At 40.4% G+C, this 22,182-nt stretch overlaps 1 protein-coding gene across 7 annotated transcripts in view; it reads left to right on the top strand.

The window, feature by feature from the left end:
- The window catches only part of NEK4 (NIMA related kinase 4), a 44,331-nt gene that overhangs the window by 6,033 nt on the left and 16,116 nt on the right, over nucleotides 1-22,182 (top strand). For 4 of the 7 annotated variants that reach the window (XM_025186979.3, XM_025186978.3, XM_075939413.2 and 1 more), the window contains exons 3-12: nucleotides 1-198; nucleotides 1,507-1,614; nucleotides 3,138-3,292; nucleotides 6,298-6,436; nucleotides 7,357-7,773; nucleotides 10,184-10,237; nucleotides 10,840-10,983; nucleotides 12,684-12,824; nucleotides 13,228-13,294; nucleotides 13,954-14,060. In XM_025186979.3, coding sequence (XP_025042764.2) covers nucleotides 1-198; nucleotides 1,507-1,614; nucleotides 3,138-3,292; nucleotides 6,298-6,436; nucleotides 7,357-7,773; nucleotides 10,184-10,237; nucleotides 10,840-10,983; nucleotides 12,684-12,824; nucleotides 13,228-13,294; nucleotides 13,954-14,060 — 1,530 coding nt within the window. Of the gene's footprint in view, nucleotides 199-1,506; nucleotides 1,615-3,137; nucleotides 3,293-6,297; nucleotides 6,437-7,356; nucleotides 7,774-10,183; nucleotides 10,238-10,839; nucleotides 10,984-12,683; nucleotides 12,825-13,227; nucleotides 13,295-13,953; nucleotides 14,061-14,793; nucleotides 15,753-15,783; nucleotides 21,847-22,182 lie in introns of those variants that run through there. The other 3 variants (XM_006127590.5, XM_075939414.2, XM_075939411.2) reach the window with 3 other exon arrangements.

Below are 22,182 nucleotides of genomic sequence, written 5' to 3'. Positions count from 1 at the left end.
TATTTACATGAAAAACACATTCTGCATAGAGATCTCAAAACTCAAAATGTGTTCCTGACAAGAACAAATATAATTAAAGTGGGAGATCTGGGAATAGCCAGAGTGTTAGAAAATCAGTATGATATGGCCAGTACTCTCATTGGCACACCTTATTATATGAGTCCTGAACTGTTTTCCAACAAACCTTACAACTATAAGGTAAAGTATATTGATGTAAATATTCGCTCTACTGTGTTAGTTGACATTAAGGGAGCCTTTAACTCTGAAGTTTATAAGCTATCTAGAACAGTCATTCAAGTTATTTTGTCAATCAAAGAGTATTGCAATCTTGTGTGTTTATGGAAGTAATGTCTCTGTAAAAAGCACTTCTTGGGGACTGCTTTCCTCCCCTCCTTTTTTTTTTTTCTTTTTTTTAACACCCACAGGGAGGAAGCTTTTTGGAATTAATTTATCTTAAAGAAACTTGTTTTTGTTGTATGTGAATTGTCCTCTTGTGACACAACCTGGTCCTAACAAAGTAGCAATCAGCTGTTTCAGTAAAAGTTTAAATGCCAGTTCAAAGAAAAACCTTTGTTTAAATGTATGTTAAAATGCTGACCTATGAAACCTAAACTAATTATATGACAGGGTTAATTTTTAAAATTGCTATTATGTGAATCCTCATTAGTTATTTGTTGTTACACATATGGAGATAAATATTCAAATATACTCATAGTTTATATGGTCTTTTAAATGTATATGTGAAATATTGCACTGCATATTAAAAAAAATGCCCTGCTGTTAATTAAATTGTAAGCTATAGGCCAGATGTACCAAAAATATTAACTAAGGAAAAACTTAAATATAGAGACTCCAAGCTGCAGTGAGTAAAATATTTTCTTTCCCTCACGTGCATGCATGTGTGTTATAAAGCTCAGATTCTGTATCGTGATTCGTGGTGGGGGTGTGCTGCTACACTGTTTGAAGCTCCATTGAAAGTCTGGCGCTCTACATAAGCACACCAGTCTACACCTGTAATTCACAGTACAAGATTTAGACTTAAATTATGGCCATAACTTTGCTTAAGTGCAGTCTGTCATATTCAGAGATAGTTTATGGCTGAGATTTCAGTGAGATGTAACTATGTGGGAAGTTTGAAGGAGGAAGTAGTTTCAGATCTCTTTGGAGTTAAAGGAACTCATAGAAATTTTAGAGACAAGTCAGTATTTGAAATCTGGGTGATTTTTTTAATGATCTGTAACTCAAAAACAGACCAACTTTTTTTTTTATATACCATACAAAAAATTTTTCCTTCTCCCTCTAAGTGGTACTTCTCAGAACAAACCAGTTTTGTTAACTATGACTGTATGCACTTTGCTTGAGACCTTAACTATGGTGGCTGCCACCTCCGCATAAAGTCTGTTTCTGAATAGGTTGTTCAGGAGCATATTATTTACTTTAAAAAAGTGAACTGTTCATATTGCATCTGAAGTGCTTATGCTGATTTTTCTGGTTTTCCTTTCACAGTCTGATGTTTGGGCTCTGGGCTGTTGTGTTTATGAGATGGCCACGTTGAAACATGCTTTCAATGCTAAAGACATGAATTCTTTAGTTTATCGAATTATTGAAGGAAAGGTAAAAGCTGATCTAAAGTTTTGGTTTTTTTTGATTTAGTGGAAACATTTTAGAAATATGCTATAGTATAAAACCCTTCTGATGTGGCTGCTAAATCATATTTTAAATGCAAAATATGTATATTCAGTGTTGTAGTCCTATCTTGTGTTTGGAACTTGATATGACTGTTTTCAATCAAAATAAGAATTTCAAGTATGATTTATAGGGTTAGTATAAATTCTGTATCCACATGTGTGATGGAAGTACATCATCCTGTCCGTTCAAATGTTTGGTGTAAGATATGGGTACCTGCTGCTTTAAGGGCAGATCCAGAAAGTAGTTTATTTTTAAGGTATCATTTGAAATTCTGGTATTCACCTGGTATGCAGTCAGTAGATTAGAGGAAATAAGTCACTTCAGCTTATTTTGGATATAACTCTTCCACTCTTAATTTTAACATTATGGCAAAAATCTTATCACAATATTTTCTTGTTTGGTACATATAACTGGATTACTTTAGCTCAATGTTAGTTCCTTATCTGGTTTGCATGTTATAAAACAAATTTACATTCTGATCTTCAGCTGTAACAAAAATGCTTTAAAATTTAGTCTCAGTAAACGTAGTTTTAGAAATATAGCCGTGTTAGTCTGGTGTAGCTGAAACAAAAAACAGGACTATGTTGCAAATCTTCGAGTGTGCCTGACCAACTCTGAATACCTTACTTTAAAATTTTTGAATCCAGTTTACTAAATTTCCTTATATGTAATCTTTTGTGTGTGTTTGTAGTATTTTATTAGCAGTATAGTAAGGGGGAAAAACGTGTAGGGTTCTTTCATTAAACTTTACCCGAGCCTCTGTTCAGAAAGATGCTTAAGCACTTGCCTAACTTTAAGCATGTGACCTCAGTGAAACTACTGCGCTTAGTTAAGGCTTGTCTAGACTACATCCCTCTTTCGGAAGAGGGAAGTAAATGAGCCCGATCGAAAGCGCAAATGAAGCAGGAATTTAAATATCCCGTGCTTCATTTGCATAATCATGTCCCAGTGATCTTTCAAAAAGGTATTTTGAACATGAAACTGCAGTCTAGACACGGTTCTTTTGGGGGGGGAACCCCTTTTTCGAAAGTTCATGTACTTCTCAATTTTTCAGGAGTACGGGGTCTTTTGAAAAAGGGTGTTGTTTTTTTTAAAGAACTGCATCTAGACTGCAGTTTCACTTTCGAAATACACTTTTTCAAAAGACTGCTGGGAAGCAATTATGCAAATAAAATGTGGGATATTTAAACCCCTGCTTCATTTGCATTTTCGATCGGACTCATATACCTCTTTCAAAGAGGGATGTATGTAGTCTAGATGAGCCCTTAGGGACATGTTTATGTCCCTAGCTAAGTCAGTGCTCCAATGCTCACATAATCCAAAGCAATTTCCACAGGCAAGTTTTGTTTCTGTATATTGATCTCTAAAACAAAGCTTCCTATTTTGAACATTAGGAATCCATTTGTTCCCATGATTAAATAAATGTATTCTTTCAATACTCTTTACAGTTGCCACCAATGCCAAAGGATTACAGCCCACAACTTGCAGAACTAATAAGAACTATGCTTAACAAAAAGCCTGAAGAAAGACCGAGCGTGAAAAGCATACTAAGGCAACCATATATCAAGCACCAAATATCTCTGTTTTTGGAAGCCACAAAAGCGTAAGATGTATTTAATTTATTAATAATTCTTTATAAAATAATTGATTTGTGCAATTCAACAATGTTGTCATCACTATTTTGGAACAAGATAGTGGAGTTACTTTTGCTGTATATAACTGCAAGGTATGGGGGAAGAAGTGATCTTTTCCATTTGAGTGAAGAAATTATTTGAGAACTTCAGTAGGATGCAAACGAGTTACATTAGGTCTGTGTAGAAGGAAAGAGGATTTTGGTTTCGGATTGCATGTCACCTTCAGAACGTAATAATCCCATTGTTGTTCATTCACTTTGGTGAGTGTTTGGAACCAGTCAGAGAAGTCTTGCCTGATTGTTAGAAGATGTATTTGGCATCCCTAATTAGGAGCAGGGGTTTTACTTAGTTCTTAACTGCAATGAATCAATATTTTTTAATAGAAAAACTAAACATCTTGTACTTTTCACAAGTGTAATGTATTCATTATTTGAAAAAAAAAAAAGCCATGTTGTTTGCTTCAAATCCACTGTTTATTGTAATATAACTTGTGAAAGATGGAAGGATAGATTACTAATTAGAGTACGTGATTGGGACACCCCAGGTTTTCTTCATGGCTCTGGTACTGAGGATCCTTAATCAAGTTGATTAACCTCTCTGTCAGTATTTCTCATTTGTAAAATGCTCATGGTAATAGTGACTCACTTAACAGAGACATTACAGGATTAATTAACATTTTAAAACAAGTCTCAGAAGAGTAGGAGTGTTAGTCTATAACTTTAAAAACAACGAGTAGTCCTGTGGTACCTTAGAGACTAAGGTACCACAGGATTACTCATTGGTCTTCAGACAAGTATATCCTCAAAAGGGAAGTGTTCTAAAGGGCAACAGTTTGTGGACATACAGAATTTAAAGTGCTGTGCCCCATAGATAATTCCCTGGTTAACAGTCTTACTTAGAAAACCAGAGAGGTTATTCTTTTGGTATTGACAACCAGAAAATCCCACTGTAAACCTGAACTTGATAAAATAATAAAAAATCTGAAGTATCTTGAGTAGGGATGGAAGCTGATGCTTATTGGTTTCTGTTAACAGTTACTCAACTGCTGGGAACCTGCAAGCTGCTGGGAGTCCAGAAGAGGGGCTGGCTGCTAGGACCCCGGGATGGGGGTGGAGGCCACAGTGCAGGGTGGCATTTGAGAGCCTGGGGTTGGAGGACCCTTCCAGCACCCTTGCCTCCCTATGCCTACATCCCTGGTAAAACGTTTAACTGTGTAACTGATAGAATTTTGGTTACACGGTTACTGTTTTTGTATATTATTTTACATCCCGAGACTGGAGCAGTGGAGAAGACCTGGATTTGGGAGTAATCTTAAGTCTCTCTGTACTAGTAAGAGTGAAGTCTCTTGTAGCTGTGATATACGTGGGCTGTGAGGTGAAAGGGTGATTGCTGCAGGAGCACTACTCTTCCACCAAAGCACAGAATAGAATTAGGCTATGTCTACATGACAGTTCAATACCTGTGGCTGGCCTGTATCAACTGACTTGAGCTCATCAGACTTCAGGACTGTAGAACTTTGGTATAGGTTTTGTGTTCAGGGCTCCAGCCTTTGTCCAAATATACACAATGCATTTTGACAACCTCACTGCCCAAGCCCCAGAAGTCCAAGTCAGGAGGGCAGTGGCTTTCAAACTTTTTTTCTCATGACCCAGTTGAAGAAAATTGTTGATGCCTGTGACCCAACATAATTTGACTAGAATGTGGGTTCTGGGCTGGGGTTGAGGATGAGAGCTTTGGGATGTCGGAGGGGGGCTCCAGCTTTGAGGAGAATCAGGGCTGACTGGAGGGCCTTACTTTGAGTGACTCCTGGTCAGTGTGGTGCAATAGGTGCTAAGGCAGACTACCTGCCTCTCTTGGCACTGCAGACCATGCTGCACCCCAGAAACAGCCAGTAACAGTTTCACAGCCAATGAATATTTGGGGCAGAGGCAGTGCGCAGAGCCCTCTTCCCCCAGGAGCGGATCCTGCTGCTTCTGGGGCACAACGCAGTCTGTGTACCAGGACAGACAAGAGTGCCTTAGCACCCCCACTGGTCACCTGATCACACTGCAGCAATGGGATCCAGTGCCTGACATTTCATGACTCAGTACTGAGTCAAAATCCATAGTTTGAAAACCACTGAAGTGGTTTTGAAGGGTCTGTTTGCTTCTTTTTCTGGCTGGAGAAAGAGCATCATAGAGTGGTGCTTGAGACTGGTGGGGAAATAGCTTTCAGATTGGGGCATGAGACCCTGCAGAAACTGGTCTTTATTCAGTGCCAGACAGTGGTGGGTGGGGGGAGGATGTTATAATTAGAGACACTTTCCCCAGTCACTACATTTATGCCAGTTCATGTATCTCATATTTAAATAAGAAAATAAAAATAAGAATTCTCCTCTCCCACTGACTCTTACCCACTTACCCAGACCAGAGTGATTTCACAAGTTTAGAGGAGTGTGGCAAAATTAGAAACCATTCAGTAACATTTGGAAGATATTACAAATCCTCTGCTTAATAAACCCTATGCCGATTCCCAGCTCTGTAGTAAATTTGTGATCAGTGGTTCCACTGAATAGAAAATGGAAATAAAGCTTGTTTTTTAACTCTGTTGGACAAAAAAGTTGAATATAAATTGTCATCCGTTTGAATTAACCACTTAATTGCTCCCAGATATGAGACATCATGGCAATACACTTTAATTACAAGCCTTATTATTGTTTGATTTGTACCTTCTGCAGTCATTTACAGCTATGCAAAATGGAAGTGGTATTCTGCAGTGATTTGTTAGCAATTTGAGTACCACTGCCATTTTGCATAGCTGAAAATGATTCTACATGATACAAAACAGAAAATCAAGTAATTAATTTCCACTAATTAGAGTTTTTGTTAATGTGAAAGGGTTGAGTTTTATAGCTGAATGGCATCTGTTTTAATAAGATCTTAAAATCTTTGTCCTAAGAGGGTGAACAACTTTTTTGTTTTCATTTTCTTTAAAGAAAAACAGCCAAAAATCATAAGAAAATATCTGATTCTACACCCAAAAATGTTTCTGTGATCTCAGTGAAAACTGAATATAACAATGAAAAGGTCACACCCCCAAAACACCCCTCTGAACAAGCCAAGAGACATAAAGCTGTAAGTTACTTTTTTCCAAAGTGTGCATAATTGGCTTTTATAAAAAAAATATTTGTGTAAATATTTAATAGAATGATATTTATTGAAATACTTTGTGTTTTTCTAATATCTGTATTTAATAAAACTGTGTAAACTATATATGAAAGGAGGAGAGAAATTGTATTAATGTGGAGCTGAAGCTAAGAAAATAGGCACAGATCAGTAAAACTAATTGCAATGGTCTTTACTGAAAAATACTCACAAGGTTTAAGTATAATGTTCCATTTTATGGAGTCATTATGTTGTTGTTGTTTTTTTTTAACCTGACAGTAGTTAGCTTTTGCATGTGGCACAATCGTGTTAATGCTATGACACTATCTCCAGAAGAGTCTCTAATGTCACTGGATTAACAGACATGTTGGCAAATGTGAACATTTGCCTGTTAAACAGTGAAAATATTTGCTGCAGCTTGTGACTAGAAAATCGATTTATATATTTGAGGAAAATTGCTTGTTACCAGAGGTGAATACTTTAGTGGTCAAAAATAGATAACTAATAAGATGAGTTTGCCCATTGTTCATTTTCTGCACTGTTTGCCCATTAGTTACTTTCAGTTCTTGTTTAAATATTGAAGCCTGAAACGTGGTTTAATACATCTTGGAGAGCTATTAGGACTTTATTTACAGCCTGTGGTCATAGGGGCAAAGTGGGTGCATTGATTGTGGAATGGGAGGTGTTGGCAGCTGAAGTACCAAGCTTCTCTTTAGACTTTATAGCTTATGAGAGCCTTTGTTATATCTCTTATTGAAATTTACAAATTGTACTTGATTAAGATTGTTACATTATCATTTTTTGTACTATCTCTGGTATACAGGTGACTTCTTTGAACATCAAAAATATGCCTCAGTAATTCTACTTCTATGTTCTTTTTATAATTACAGAATGAAGAAAAACATGTAATCAAAGATAAAACATTTGAAATTCATTCCTCAGAGAAATCAGCAGCTGAGCTTGAAAAAAATGCAAACAAGAATGAGAAGAACAGCACAGGAGTTTCCATAGCAACTATTAGCAAAGTTGATATTGATATTTTATTGTCTGAAAAGAGAGACTCTAAAAGTGATCACTTACTAAAGGATAACCAAGCAAAGCGTTTGAGCATTCCTAGTGATTTAGAATCTAAAATAACATCTAATGGCTCACAGACTAAGGAAGACAGACAACAGCAAAACTCAGAGCCAGCTTCTAGAACTGAAACTCTGGATTCTAAGCAGTTTACTGTTGATGTTGCAGGTGAAGGCGGTGATACTTTGAAACTCCTGCAGCCTGTCTCCAACCAAAAGCAAAATGATGACAAGGTTACGATTTAACTCTTAAATGTGTTTGGTAGAAACTTGAACTAATGGATGGTTTATAGAAAGAACAAAGCTGAATAAATGTTGTCATTCAAAGTGGGGCACTGCTTATCAGAGCTCTTTGGGGGGAGGGTCAAAGCAGTTAGGAGAGTACAGGATGGACCTCTCGGCTACGTCTACACTGGCCCCTTTTCCGGAAGGGGCATGTTAATTTCACGAGTCGCAATAGGGAAATGCGCGGGGGATTTAATTATCCCCCGCGGCATTTAAATAAAAATGTCCGCCGCTTTTTTCTGGCTTTTAGAAAAGCCGGAAAAGAGCGTCTACACTGGCCCCGATCCTCCGGAAAAAAAGCCCTTTTCCGGAGGATCTTATTCCTACTTCAAAAAAGGGCTTTTTTTCCGGAGGATCGGGGCCAGTGTAGACGCTCTTTTCCGGCTTTTCTAAAAGCCAGAAAAAAGCGGCGGACATTTTTATTTAAATGCCGCGGGGGATATTTAAATCCCCCGCGCATTTCCCTATTGCGACTCGTGAAATTAACATGCCCCTTCCGGAAAAGGGGCCAGTGTAGACGTAACCCCCTTGTCTGGCACCCTTGGGACCTGATAGGTCCTGAACAAGGGAGTTTGCCAGACCAGGGAGGTCAGGGCTCTCCTGTGGGATGGCCAGCCTCCTGGACCACTCCCTTTCTGTTGGCTGGGCCCCAGATCTGATGGCTGGATTCAGCTGGCTGAGCCCCTGGTCCCAGCTGCTGGGGCTCTCGGGTCCAACACCATCCATAGTCCTGTTGGACCATGGATGTTGCTGGACGGGGAGGTCAGACCTCTCCCGGAGGACTGCCAGCCTCTTGGAAAACTCACTTCCTTGTAGCCAGGCCTCGGGTCTGCCAGCTGGATTCTGCTGGCCCCTCTGATGCTGGCTTCCCAGCCAATCCCCACTTGTAGCTGCTGGGGTTCTCTGCTGCAACAGCATCTGCAGTCCTACCAGACTGGATGTTGCCAGACCAGAGGGGTTCAGCCTGTATAATGGAAATGGAGTTAGAGAAGGTGAATGGTGGAAGAAGGAAAATGTGTAAAGGAAGGAGGAAGAGAAAGATAGAGAGTAGATTTTAAAGTAAGACAGGTGGAGAGGAAGAGATAATGACATCTCCATTAAATCTAATATATAAAGGAGAATGTTTGTATGTTTCTGCGCTAATAACTTGGGCACTGTAAGAGCTACTGCAACCAAACTTTGCATGGGATAACCTTTCCTCCAGGAGAAGGTTTTAAGGTACTTTTGGCAGTGCAGGGAGAAGTGGCTTCCTGGGGGAAGTGGCAGGGATGGTCACTCACTAAGGCCAGCGGTGGAGATGTGAGGGGAGGGGCAGCGCTCCGAGCAGCAGCTGCCCCGCTTGCCTCTGCCAGGCCATTCCCCGGAAGCACCTGCGCAGTGGTGGGGGAGCCCCCTCCTCCCACCCGCCCATGATGTCACTCAGCCCAGGACACTCCCCTCTGGTGGCGGCTGAGGGTTGCTGAGTGGTGGGCTGAAGCTCGCGGCCGCTGCTAGGGGAGCGGTTGCTGGCGCAGCGGGGTGAGCCCAGCGGGGACGCGGCGGCAGTGCAGGGAGCAGCCTGGGGTCTGACGCAGCTTCCTGGTCGCGTGGCAGAGAGCCCAGCACCTGCTCGCCACGGCCTGCGGAAGGGGGGAGCCCCCAGCACGGCCCCATGGTGCGGCAGGTAGCGGAGTGAAAGTTTTGGGTCGGGCGGTGAGGTCGTTGCCCCCCGTGGCACCTGCAGCCCTGGGCGTGAGCTGGACCCCCCGCAATTCCCCTTAGGTCCCGTGCTCACCCCCTCCTGCGCCTCACATGGGGCACTCCCGGCAGGACCCCACCTCCCACCCTGAGCAACGCCGGGTAACTCCAGCTAGTAAATTACTAAAGGAATAGTGAAGGAGTAAACAGGACATGAGACTACCATAAGAGAAAAGCATTGGCAAGAGGGAAAATGTAAATTATCCTGACCCTCCCACCTTCCTCAGTTGGGTGGTTGGTGGAAGCAGAAAATGTTGGGCATTGCTCTTTTCTCTACACTCTTCAGCTGCAGCCAAAATAATTCCCTTACATAGATATGCTGGGAGTCCCATCTCTCTTGCAAATGCACAGAGCCCATAATAGTTTGACACTCAGTGAAAGTATATTAAAGTAAAATACCGTTGATTTCCCTATTGTCTTGGATTTAAATAGTCGGTCTGTCCTGTATGTGCAGCTGTCTTTTCCATTCAGTCATTTATAAGGATGTTGTTTTATTTAGTCAGTGATTCAATGAGTTCTGTTCTAGAATTAGACTTTTTTTTTTTTTTTAAAGCCTGTCTTTCTCACATTGCTTGCTCTTGTTTTAGTTTGATCATGAAAATGTAGTAATTTCTTATTTCAGACCTTGGACTCCACTGAGAAGTTGCTAGAACCCTTTGTTCCTGTCATAATTCAAGTGAGTGTTCTCGCATTATACTTCTGCTTAATTGGTTGGCATTAAAATGGTTGTAGTTTTTTTTTACAGAGAAACAGCAAATGCTATTGTCTGGTGAATATCTTTTTTCCTTTACAATATTTGATTTTTTGGAGACGAGGTTACAAAGAGGTTTTCTGACATTGCTGTTAGGATGGTGAAACATCTGAAACTTTGCTAACACATATTTGCTAATCACAAAAACTAGATATATTACAGTATTAAGTACAGATGTAAGTGTACAGAACTTGTGAAATGTATTTATCGTTTCCTGTGCAACTAACATGCTAACTGGTAGGATGCATCATTTTAAAGGTTCAAATGTCAATGTATTTAAAATGTACACCTTGTTGCAATCTTAATGTCGGCTTTTGGGCTTTTTATATTTCCTGTAAATTTTAAAGATCCAAATAAAAGATTTGTAAGCATTTTTTCAAATAGATGTTTATGGTGGTTGGAAATTAAATAAAATCCATAGCATTCCAAAGGATTTTAAGTGGCCTTTGTCAATATATGCAAGAACAAGTCTATATTGGAATCAGGAAAAACATGCCTAAACATTAGAAAATATTTTTACTTTTTAGGATGAAGTCTCTCATGGAATTCCAGAAGTAGTTCAGGAAAAATGCACCACTTACTTACAGCCTCATCGCTCTGTCTCTGAACCTTCTCTCTCACGGCAACGATGGCAAAAGAAAAGGGAGCTAGAAGAAGTATGTTTAGAGAAGGTATAGATCATTTAAAATGACACTGCACTACTTATCTTCCCATTGTACAACAAGATTGTAAAGGTTTTTTAGATCCTTTCCATTAGTAAAACCATCTCCAGTCTGTGTATAATTTTATTTTATACACATTCATAGAATTGCATTTATAACAAAATGGGTAACTGTGGACCTTGGAAATACTCTTTGTGGGTGCATTTTTGTCCAAGGATGTCAAAGTCCTGAATAATCAATAAGCTTCTCAACCCCCAAAGATACAAAATTATAATCCTTCAAGGAAGCATGAGCACATTGAAGTGCACAAAGATGGTATGACTATATCTCTCTCTTTATTTATTACAGCAGTACTTAGCAACCCCCAACAAAAACTTATTTTGTTTGGCAATGTAGAGAACACATAATGAGAGACGGTCCCTATCCCCAGAGAGTTAGTATAAATAGACAAGACAGATGAAAGATTGTGAGGAAGGGGTATGACAATGCAGGAGCTTCAAATACCCTGTTAGTTTGTTTTGGTTTTGAGTGAGATTTTGTTGTGAGGGTATTCCCTAATTTCCTTGTCCTTCCTTTGTCTACATTTAGTTAAGTGGGTGTGGGCGGGGGCGGGCGGAGACAATAACACAATGGTAGAATTCTGAATAGGACTTTTGAATGGGGCTGAGAAGGAAATATGGCCTAAGGACCCAATCCAGCCTGCCAAATATTTGGATTGGGCTCAATGGGACCTTCAGGCAGGCTTCCTGGTGGCTATAGCTGCACGTGCTGCTCAAAGCAGCTGACTGCTAGAGCAAGCGTGTATATCTCTGTGTGGTGCACCCCTTGGAGGGAGGGGAACAATGGGTCTCAGCTTGCTGCACATGCTTTCAAGCACTGCCCTTGCAGCTTCCACTGGCCAGGTGCTTTGAGCAGTGTATGTAGCCACGGCAGTCCGGGAGCCTGCCTGAGGGTACCACTAGGCTACTGGCTAGGATTCACCTATGGTAAGCTGGGCATGTAGGCTGGTCAGAGCCTGCACCTGGCTCCTCTTCCTGCACTTCAGATTCCTACTCCACGTTAGGGATGCAAAAGGGTAGTCAAATAGTCGATAAGCCTAGGCTTGTTGGGTAGTCGAGTTGACTACTTGTATTCTCCCCTCTTTCCCCCCCCTCCCCCGCTGCCTGTATATCAGATCTACTCCCACTGTGGCTCTGCAGTTTAGATGTAGTAGGAAACGGGCTGCCTACATGCCCGGCTCCTACTACATTTAAACTACAGAGCCACAGCAGCCCCTTATCGACTAATTGAGTACTCGATATAAATTGTATTGAGTATACAATTAGTCATTTACTCAATACTTAACATCCTTATTCCGGGTCACAATCCTGTGCTGCACACAAACTCCCTTCCTGCCCCACATAGGGCAGAACCAACCATAGGGCACCCATACTCCCTAACAGAAGTTGCACACCCTTCTGTCCCTCAGTTTCTTACCCATAGCTCCCTCCTGTATGCAAACTCTGTCCCAGACCCCGCACCTCCTCCATTAATATCAGACAATTGCAGCCCTTGACTACTTACAAAATTCTTGGTGTCTTCCCCCTCCCCCACCATTGAAAATTATCGTCCACCCCTGCCTAGAGTCCTGACTCCCAGTCCTGGATTGCTAGATTAGTGTTTGCAGCTCTAGATTTCAGAGCAGACAGTAACCAGTTTCTAATTCTCAGAACAGACCAGTTGCTCCTCGGCCATTACCCCTTCCTCCTGATGTGAATGTGAAGACAGCGTACAGCCCTGAAGATCAGCATGGTACTGAAGTAACTGAGTCTGTAAACAGCTCTAAAAATAGTGAGAGAGCAGTTTCAAAGGTTTGTTCTGAACATCATTTTATATGCATATTTATTTTTGTCACTTTCTTACTATTTCTTCTGAGCAGTTTGCTCCAAAAGCATGTGGGGTGGGGAAAAGAAATGTATAGCAACTATCCGTTTTTATTTTAATTTCTGTCTTGCATCTGATCAAGTTGGAGAATAGAAAGACAGCCCCTCTTTCATCTAATTGAAACAGAGACGTTAGAGGTACCTTTCATACAAAGATTAGGCTTATTAATCAAGATCCCCATGGAAAAAATAATATGCTCTATGCTGCATTACCTGAAACTTTAGTTAGCCATCTTTTCCAGGTACATTTGGACAAAAGTTTTCATTTAAAATATGACACATTGATTAAACCACCATGACTGCCACAATTAATTATTTGATTTATTTAAAGGATCGACCCCTATCAGCAAGAGAGAGGCGGAGATTAAAACAATCCCAAGAAAAGATGTTTCCTTCTGGTAATTTTTTTTGTATGCTATTTTTTCAACCGATGCAGTGAGGTGGTTTCTCTATGGAAACTCTAACTTGCAATCTAGTCTTCAGTATTGACTTCTTCAAATATACAAATGAAACATAGCTTTGATATTGATAGTTTTTATTTAACTTTTATTTTTCTAATGCTCATTCAGTGGTGTTAATGTTGCTAATTAGATGTTTCCACAAGAAATGCACTTTCCAGCTAGAAGCTTCCATAATTTTTCTTGACTGATTTTATATCTGGTCTTGATACTATGCTTGGAGGCACACTAAAATGTTTTACTGTCACCAGTGCCCAGCTTCCAAAGAATATTAAAAGATTTAGACTTAGTTGAGAAAAATGAGTTTGGCCTTGTCAGTATCACAAAGCTACCATGCAATTGGTATAATGGGCAATCTCTTCCTGAAATGCCGAGGACTGGAATAACAGATGGTGGGTGAGTCATTTAAGTGCATTGGCAGAGCTTTGTGGAGAAGCTCGGGTTGGGACTAGAATGACAAGGGATGGTGAAGGCCAGAACTGAATCAATGCTAGAGAAATACTGCATGGGGAACTTGCAGAACATATACCTACATTCTGCCAGGCTTTAGTTTTTCCCCTTGTACATACTGAAATGTTGTAAAAATGTCATCCTTCTAGTGCCTCCAGCAAGACGAGCATCTCACAGTGCGGTAGCTGAAGCAAAGTCACTTGTGGAAGATCATATTAAAGTTACTCAGTCCTCACCAGATCCCAGTATTTTTCAGGTAAACTAGGGTCATCTGCTTTAGAAATATTGAAATGCAGACCAAATTTGAGTAGACAAATAAAGAACATGTATTACAAACAATGAGTAGTCCCGTGGCACCTTAGAGACTAACAAATATAATCATGAGCTTTCGTGGGTAAAATGCAGATTTTACCCACAAAAGCTCATGATCTAATACCTTTGTTAGTTTTTAAGGTGCCACGGGACTACCCATTGTTTTTAAAAATACAGATATGTTATACTACGTATAAAGGAACCTCTTAGCAACTAAGACTGCATAGCTATTCTAAGCTGTTGCAACAGAATATACTGGGTGCAATAAATGTCAATAACTCAATTTTTATATTTGGTAAAAACAGTTTCTAATTCACTCAGCAGCAGCAAAGCATTGGAAGAGTCAGTTAGCTTCTCTGAAGTGTAGTTATGGCTTATTGAGTAGACAGCTGTGGAGAAGCTTTCCCTGACACTTTCTGGGCTATGCTTTGCCTGTGGATAAATAATTTCACTTGCTGTGAGTTGCAAAATACCCTGAGATTTGTTTATTCATATAATCTGATTGGCTTATCTGGAAAAAAAATTGTTTAAAATATTTTACGGAACCAATATCATAAAAACAAAAAAATACACATATGAAGACTATGTGTCTACTGGGGATTGAAGATGGATTTAGTACATATAAATTATTATATTTACATATGCTGGTGTATATTTTTTTGGATGCTGTGCTCAAGATTGAACACACACTTTCAGAGGCACAATTGGAGGGTTGTTTGAAGCATCATGGAAAAAACTGTGAGGTACATAGTTTGTAAAGCATTTATATATTTACAGTGTATTTTTATAACAAAGGATACATTATAATCTAACAACACTCGCTCCTTAAAATATTGTAGTTACCTAAAAATCACTACCTGAGAATTGACCACCAGAATGAGCATAATGTAGAAAAATCTCATTTGAAGAGCAAGTCAATGATGAAATAGTAAGGGAACTGTCATTTGATTAGGAAAAATCTATAGTCATAATTTCAGTGGTATCATCCTCTGCAGTATGACAGGGATTTTCATCTCTGCTCTGGCTCCCAGGGCTAGGTTCTCTGGTTGGTGTCATTGAAAGTGGGATGAGTTGGGCATTCAAAAGCTCTTTCTCCCACAAACCACAGTGGTAACAAGCCTGACAAACTTAGAAGTGCGTGTGTGCGTGCGTGTGCGCATATAATGAGAAACTGTTTTAAAAATCATCATTTTGTATATTGTACTTTAACATAGGATGCATTGCTTAATTTAAAAAGAATCTTTGGTGATCCTAGGGAAGTTGGCTTTGACATGTAGGACTGAAAACATTTATTCATCGAAGTTGTGAGGCATCTATATATAGTGCACCACTGCTATATTGGCTGTCGCTCTATTATCCATGCCATACTAACACATCTCTGTACAAGGCAGGCTGCTGACCAAACATTTGCAGCGTGGTGAGCATCTGATTTTTCTGCACACAAGCATTTGATTAGCTGAAGGATTGATTCAGGACCACATGATATTTTACATAACTGCTGTCATTAGTCTAGTCTGTCTTCCAAGAACAATCCAGGCCTAATAGGGGAATGTAGTTTTGGATGTTCTTGAACATCATGGAACCATTCCATTCCTTGATAATTTGCCCTCTTAGTAGGAGGTATTAATGTACCCCTATCGGTGGTAATTTTTCTGTTTGCTTCTTAGAAAACAGTCACCAACGTAGCTCTGAAAGCTACGAACTCAGCTGAAAGCTACGAACTATGCAAATGAACTCAGCATATGAATGCCTCCAATGCATTTATGACCTCATCAATTATCTGTTTCAAGCACCTTCAGAGTGAGGATGGTCTCTTCAGAGGCTGAACCAAATATCTCCCAGTAAGAAAATTTAGTCTTTCTAGCCAAGCCAACCTCCCAGTGGTGTCATATCCTGAAAGGGTGTGGTAACCTGGCATTGCAATTGCTTTTAATGATCCAAGTTATAGGAACACATCTCTAAGGGATGTACAGCAATTCCATTTCCAGGTAGCAGGCACAATAACAGAATCTTGAAGGAGCCTTGGGTAGTGCTTCACAGAGAGTACTGGGATATCTGTGTTATGACAAAATCCAGAGTTTAATAGCACTTCTCTCAGTGGCATTGATGGCATGCAAGGTAATTTTAGTATTAGCTTCCTTATGGGAGCTAAGAAGTCCACTGAATGGTGTGAGGCAGCAGCTTCATTATTCCATGCATTAATGAAAATCTCAGTAGTCCTTCACATAAGTGGTTTTGTTTTGTTTTTTTATGGGGTATTTGGTTAATTCATATTTCATGTGAATGAGACAATTGCTTTTTCATTGTGACATTGGAGACGTTCATGGAATGATGATTTTTGTATTAAATGCAGTGCCATGGAGTAACTTCTCTCTGGTAATGTTTTTAATTAGTTCCTCTGCATATATGTCAAAATGAGGTGGCTGCCTTCATAGGTCTAATATTTACTCTCTATCGTCATAATGAAGTGTTCAGTCAAAACTCAGTAAGGGTTAAGTTTCTTATAGAAGAGCTTGTACCCCAGTCATGCCATATATGATTCTTAGGCAGAAAGGGCTCTGCTGGCATATGATATTACTGTAAAATCACAAGTATAATGTGCACCTACCTTTTAAATGTCAGAATCCCAGAATAAGCTGAACTCTTATCTACTTGAAGATTAGAACAACACTAATTCCTAGCTGTTTTTCAAAAACACCTATTACTGTTTCTCTCTCTTTCTTATTACCTTGTAGAATAGTGATAGAAATGTAGCCGTGTTAGTCTGGGGTAGCTGAAGCAAAATGCAGGACAATGTAGCACTTTAAAGACTAACAAGATGGTTTATTAGATGACGAGCTTTCGTGGGCCAGACCCACTTCCTCAGAAGAAATCATGTGCGTGGCATTTCCATGCTGTCTTTGGGATGCCATGAGTTGTCGGCAATCTTACACGACATAAGACTCAGCTATGCTGAGGCTCATGGCAACAGAGCTGCCAGCTGGGAATTTGATGACATAGCAGAGTCTAATATTCGGCTTTGGAGATGGCAGAAAGAGTGCCTGCAAGCGCTGCCTCAGATAAAGATGGCTGAGCGAGGTAAAAGTGCTGCATATCCTGAGTTGGAGGCCAAGCTGGTTGAATAGATTGCTGAGTGTAGACAGCAAGGCAGTGGTGTTAGCATCGCGGAGGTTAGAATGAAGGCTTTGATCATTGCCAAAATGTGCGCTAACACAGCCGGATTTAAAGCTTCGTATGGCGGGGGCGATCGGTTCATGAATCGCCATGGCCTATCGGTCCGATGCCAAACAACAATCACACAGAAGCTACCCATGGATTCAGACACCAAGTTACTACAGTTCCAAAAGTTTATCGTAAAACTACGCAAGCAGCACTGCTACAACCTTTCATTAATTGGTAACGCAGATCAGACACCATTACATTTCGATAATCCCTACGACAGAACACTTGAAGTGAAAGGTGCCAAGACCGTCTCCATTGCTACCACAGGCCATGAAAAGTCTAGGTTTACCGTAATGCTTGCTTGCATGGCCGATGGAACGAAGCTGCCTCCTTATGTTGTGTTCAAGCGCAAGACAATGCCAAAGAATGTTAAATTCCCGAACACCGTTCACGTGCATGTTCACCCTGAAGGCTGGATTGACGAAGCTTTAATGCTTGATTGGTTACAGACGGTTTGGGCGAAGTGGCCAAATGGACTTATGAGAAAACGGTCTCTAATAGTTTTGGATGCATTTCGGTGTCATCGTATGCCATCTGTCAAGAAAAGGCTTCAGCAGGACAAACAGACTTGGCAATTATTCCTGGTGGAATGACCAAAATGTTGCAGCCGCTTGACATGACAGTTAACAAGCCAATGAAAGATGCACTACACAGGAAATGGAACACCTGGTTGTTGGAAGGTGAACATACATTTACTGCAGGTGGACATATGCGAATACCGACGCTGCAAGATGTTACTCAGTGGATAGCGGATGTCTGGCTTGAACTTGATCCCGCTATCATAAGGAAAGGGTTTCTGAAATGCAGCATCTCTAATGCTATGGATGGCAGTGAGGATGATGCCCTGCGGATGAATCGGCCGAGGGCGAATCACATGTGAAGATGACAATGATTTGTATTAACTGGATGAAGATGTCGAGGGCTATACCCTGGAAGATATTGCTCATCTGTTCGAGGAAGATTCTAACACAAGCGAATTCGAGGGCTTCGAAGATGAGTAGATCAATTAACATATTTGCTTGTTTGTGTTGCAGTGTTGATTTCATTTGTTTAACTTACCTTTTTGAAACTGTATATATAGTTGGTTGTCAATGCTAATAAAAATCAACTTAACCTCTGGTGTCCAGCAATTAACTAATTGCCGTGGAACCGCCAAATGAAAACTTAAAAAAAAAAAAAAAACCTCCTATGGATAATGCGTACCCCGACTATGACGCTAAAAAAAAACGGGGAAAAAAGTGTGCATTATACTCGCAATTTTATGGTAGTTGTCATGTCAGTAGATCCTGTCTTAGGAAGACCATGCAAGACAGACATTAGTATTCTTTTCACCTAACACAATATGCATTGTTTTGTCACATTTGAACATTGATTGTACGTGCTCTGAATACTTTTCCACAGTCTCAGGTAGGTAACCGATCTATGAACAATGACCACATGGTTAGCTCTGTAATAGTCTCCGTCTTTTTACTCTAACTTTCTTCTTTGCATTTGAGCACATCTTTAATCTTTTCTCTTTGACTGGAGCCCAGAGATTAATGGAGCCTTGGACAGCTGTTGGGGTTTTGAGGACTTCATACAGTCATGCCCCAAAGTATCCATTGGACTGACGTTTTTAAGCTCTGTAATCATGAAACTGGATTTTTGTCATTATATTAAATTAGCTCTGGTCTGTTACTTGAATGGCTTACCAGTAAGCTCATCTGCATCTTTAAAATTGCCGCCTCCTTGGTGTATAGCGGCACCTAATGAGTCAAGATGGAGCTTGATTATTCCTGGAAAAGGCCATCCTATTCCATCCATGCTTAAGTGTTCCATTTGAAATTCAGTGGACTTTTGGAGTTGTCTGGAAAAGAAACTGGCAACACTAGTTGGTACTCTTCATCTCCCTATTGATATCTACAAATTATCAAGACTAAAGTAAAAACAATTTTGTAATAATTACTTTGGAATTGTAATTGTGGTTACTTAACTGTATGAACTCTGAATAGTGACTTCCTATGCAATGCTTCATTACAATTATTTTGGCATAATATATCAATCCCAGGGAACTGCGCTTTGTGGCGCACTGTGTTTTTTTTTTTTTTTGTATTTTTTTGTGGGGGGGGGCAATAATGGCAAATCAACTTGAAGCACTTCTTCCATTTATAGCAACATATAAATTACTACAGTAACATAGAACATCTATAAGATGTTAAAAAACAAATTGGGTATCAGACATTCTGAGCATTAATTGGTAATGAGGGCCACAGTTTCAGTTTGTGAGGGTTGCATGTTTGATATGCCTGTCTTAAAACAATATTTTTAAAATTACATTTTAAAACATTATCTCAACATGTATTTGCATAATTGTTCTAGCCTTGTCATGCTTGATACCATTGTATTAGTGGGAGAAAAGGCTTTTGAATAATAACTAAGCAGGAAGAACTGGAAGTGCTAATAAATAAGTACAATTATGACATTGCTGGCATCACAGAAACTTGGTGGGATAATACACAGGATTGGAATGTTTGTATGGAAGGGTACAGCTTGCTCAGGAAGGATAGACAGGGGAAAAAAGGGAGGAGGTGTTGCCTTATACATTAAAAATGAACACTTGGAGTGAGGTGGAGATGGACATAGGAGACGGAAGTGTTGAGAGTCTCTGGGTTAGGCTAAAAGGGATTAAAAACAAAGGTGATGTCATACTAGGAGTCTACTACAGGCCACCTACCCAGGTGGAAGAAGTGGATGAGGCTTTTTTTAAACAACTAACAATCATCCAAAGCCCAAGATTTGGTGGTGATGGGGGACTTCAACTATCCAGATATATGTTGGGAAAATAACACTTCAGGGCACAGACTATCCAGTAAGTTCTTGGACTGCATTGGAGACAACTTCTTATTTCAGAAGGTTGAAAAAGCTAACGGAGGGACGCTGTTCTAGATTTGATCCTAACAAATAGGGAGGAACTGGTTGAGAATTTGGCAGTGGAAGGCAGCTTGGGTGAAAGTGATCATGAAATCATAGAGTTCACAATTCTAAGAAAGGGTAGAAGGGAAAACAGCAAAATAGAGACAATGGATTTCAGGAAGGCTGATTTTGGTAAGCTCAGAGAGCTGATAGGTAAGGTCCCATGGGAATTGAGACTGAGGGATAAAACAACGGAGGAGAGTTGGCAGTTTTTCAAAGGGACATTAAGGGCCCAAAAGCAAGCTATTCTGATGTATCGGAAAGATAGAAAATACGGCAAAACCACGAGATCTTGCATGATCTAAAAATAAAAAGGGAGTCCTATAAAAATGGAAAGTAGGACAAATTACAAAGGATGAATATAGGCAAACAGCACAGGAATGCAGGGGCAAGATTAGAAAGGCAAAGGCACAGAATGAGGTCAAACTAGCTACGGGAATAAAGGGAAACGACTTTTTATAAATTCATTAGAAGCAAGAGGAAGACCAATGAGAGAGTAGGCCCACTGGTCAGTGAGGAGGGAGAAACAGTAACAGGAAACTTGGCAATGGCAGAGATGCTCAATGATTTCTTTGTTTCAGTCTTCACTGAGAAGTCTGTAGAAATGCCCAACATAGTGAATGCTAGTGGGAAGAGGGTAGTTTTAGAAGGTAAAATAAAAAAAAGAACAAGTCAAAAATCACCTAGAAAAGTTAGATGCCTGTAAGTCACCAGGGCTTGATGAAATGCATCCTAGAATACTCAAGGAGCTGATAGAGGAGGTAGCTGAGCCTCTAGCTATCATCTTTGGAAAATCATGGGAGACAGGAGAGATTCCAGAGAACTGGAAAAGGGCAAATATAGTGCCCATCTATAAAAAGGGAAACAAGACAACCCAGGAAACTACAGGCCAGTTAGTTTAACTTCTGTGCCAGGGAAGATAATGGAGCAAGTAATTAAGGAAATCATCTGTAAACACTTGGAAAGTGGCAAGGTGATAGGGAACAGCCAGCATGGATTTGTAAAGAACAAATCGTGTAAAACCAATCTTGATAGCTTTCTTTGATAGGATAACAAGTCTTGTGGATAAGGGAGAAACTGTGGATGTGGTATACCTACACTTTAATAAGGCGTTTGATACGGTCTCGCATGATATTCTTATCAATAAACTAGGTAAATACAACTTAGATGGGGCTACTTACTTAGTCTTGGAACTTCTTACCGGACAAAAAGGGTTCCCGCCGGAAGGTCCTGTGTGAGAAGGGAAACTGAGGCACTCCACCATTTTGTTGGGGGAGGCCTGTGATGCCCTCAGTGATGTTACTGGCATCACTTCCTGCATCAATTTTGCGTTGGGGGTGTCACATTACCGAATTGGAGGGAAGCAGCCAGATCGCTGCTGCACCCCTAGGTGGGGGTGTTGGCCCCAGAAATTGATATAAAAGGGAGCCATGTGGGGTATTGAATGGGAGCTTGTTGTTTGCTGATCCTGTATACGCTATTTATGTGAGTGTATAATGTCTGTGTGAGTAGATAGGAATCTGTAATCTGTGTGGAAGCTGAATATTTCTCTGAATGTGGTTAAGCATTGCTATGGACAGGCTGAGTAGTGAAGCCCTGTGGAACAATGGCACTTGATGGCCCAAGGTCACACCTAAAGCAGGAGGGCGGAGACCCAAGAGCTGCCAGCAGAGAGAGGCTGAGGACCAGGTGACCGGCTGAGACCAGAAGAGGCCAGGAAGGGGGTATAAAGAGGCCATGTGGTCGATGCCATTTTGTTCTCAGCTCAGCACTTCATCCCAGAGGCAGCATTGCAGGGATTGAAGAGCCCGGAAGACCTATGAACCCATCCTGATCTTAGGATGTGCAATAAGAACTTTTAAACCAGCAGCTGCAACACCTCTGCTAGAGCC

Source organism: Pelodiscus sinensis, chromosome 11 (genome assembly GCF_052426305.1).
Source record: "Pelodiscus sinensis isolate ZL-2025 chromosome 11, ASM5242630v1, whole genome shotgun sequence".
Lineage (NCBI taxonomy): Eukaryota > Metazoa > Chordata > Testudines > Trionychidae > Pelodiscus > Pelodiscus sinensis.
The sequence above is the reverse complement of the archived record's forward strand: the minus strand, read 5'-3'. Positions and strand labels throughout refer to the sequence as shown.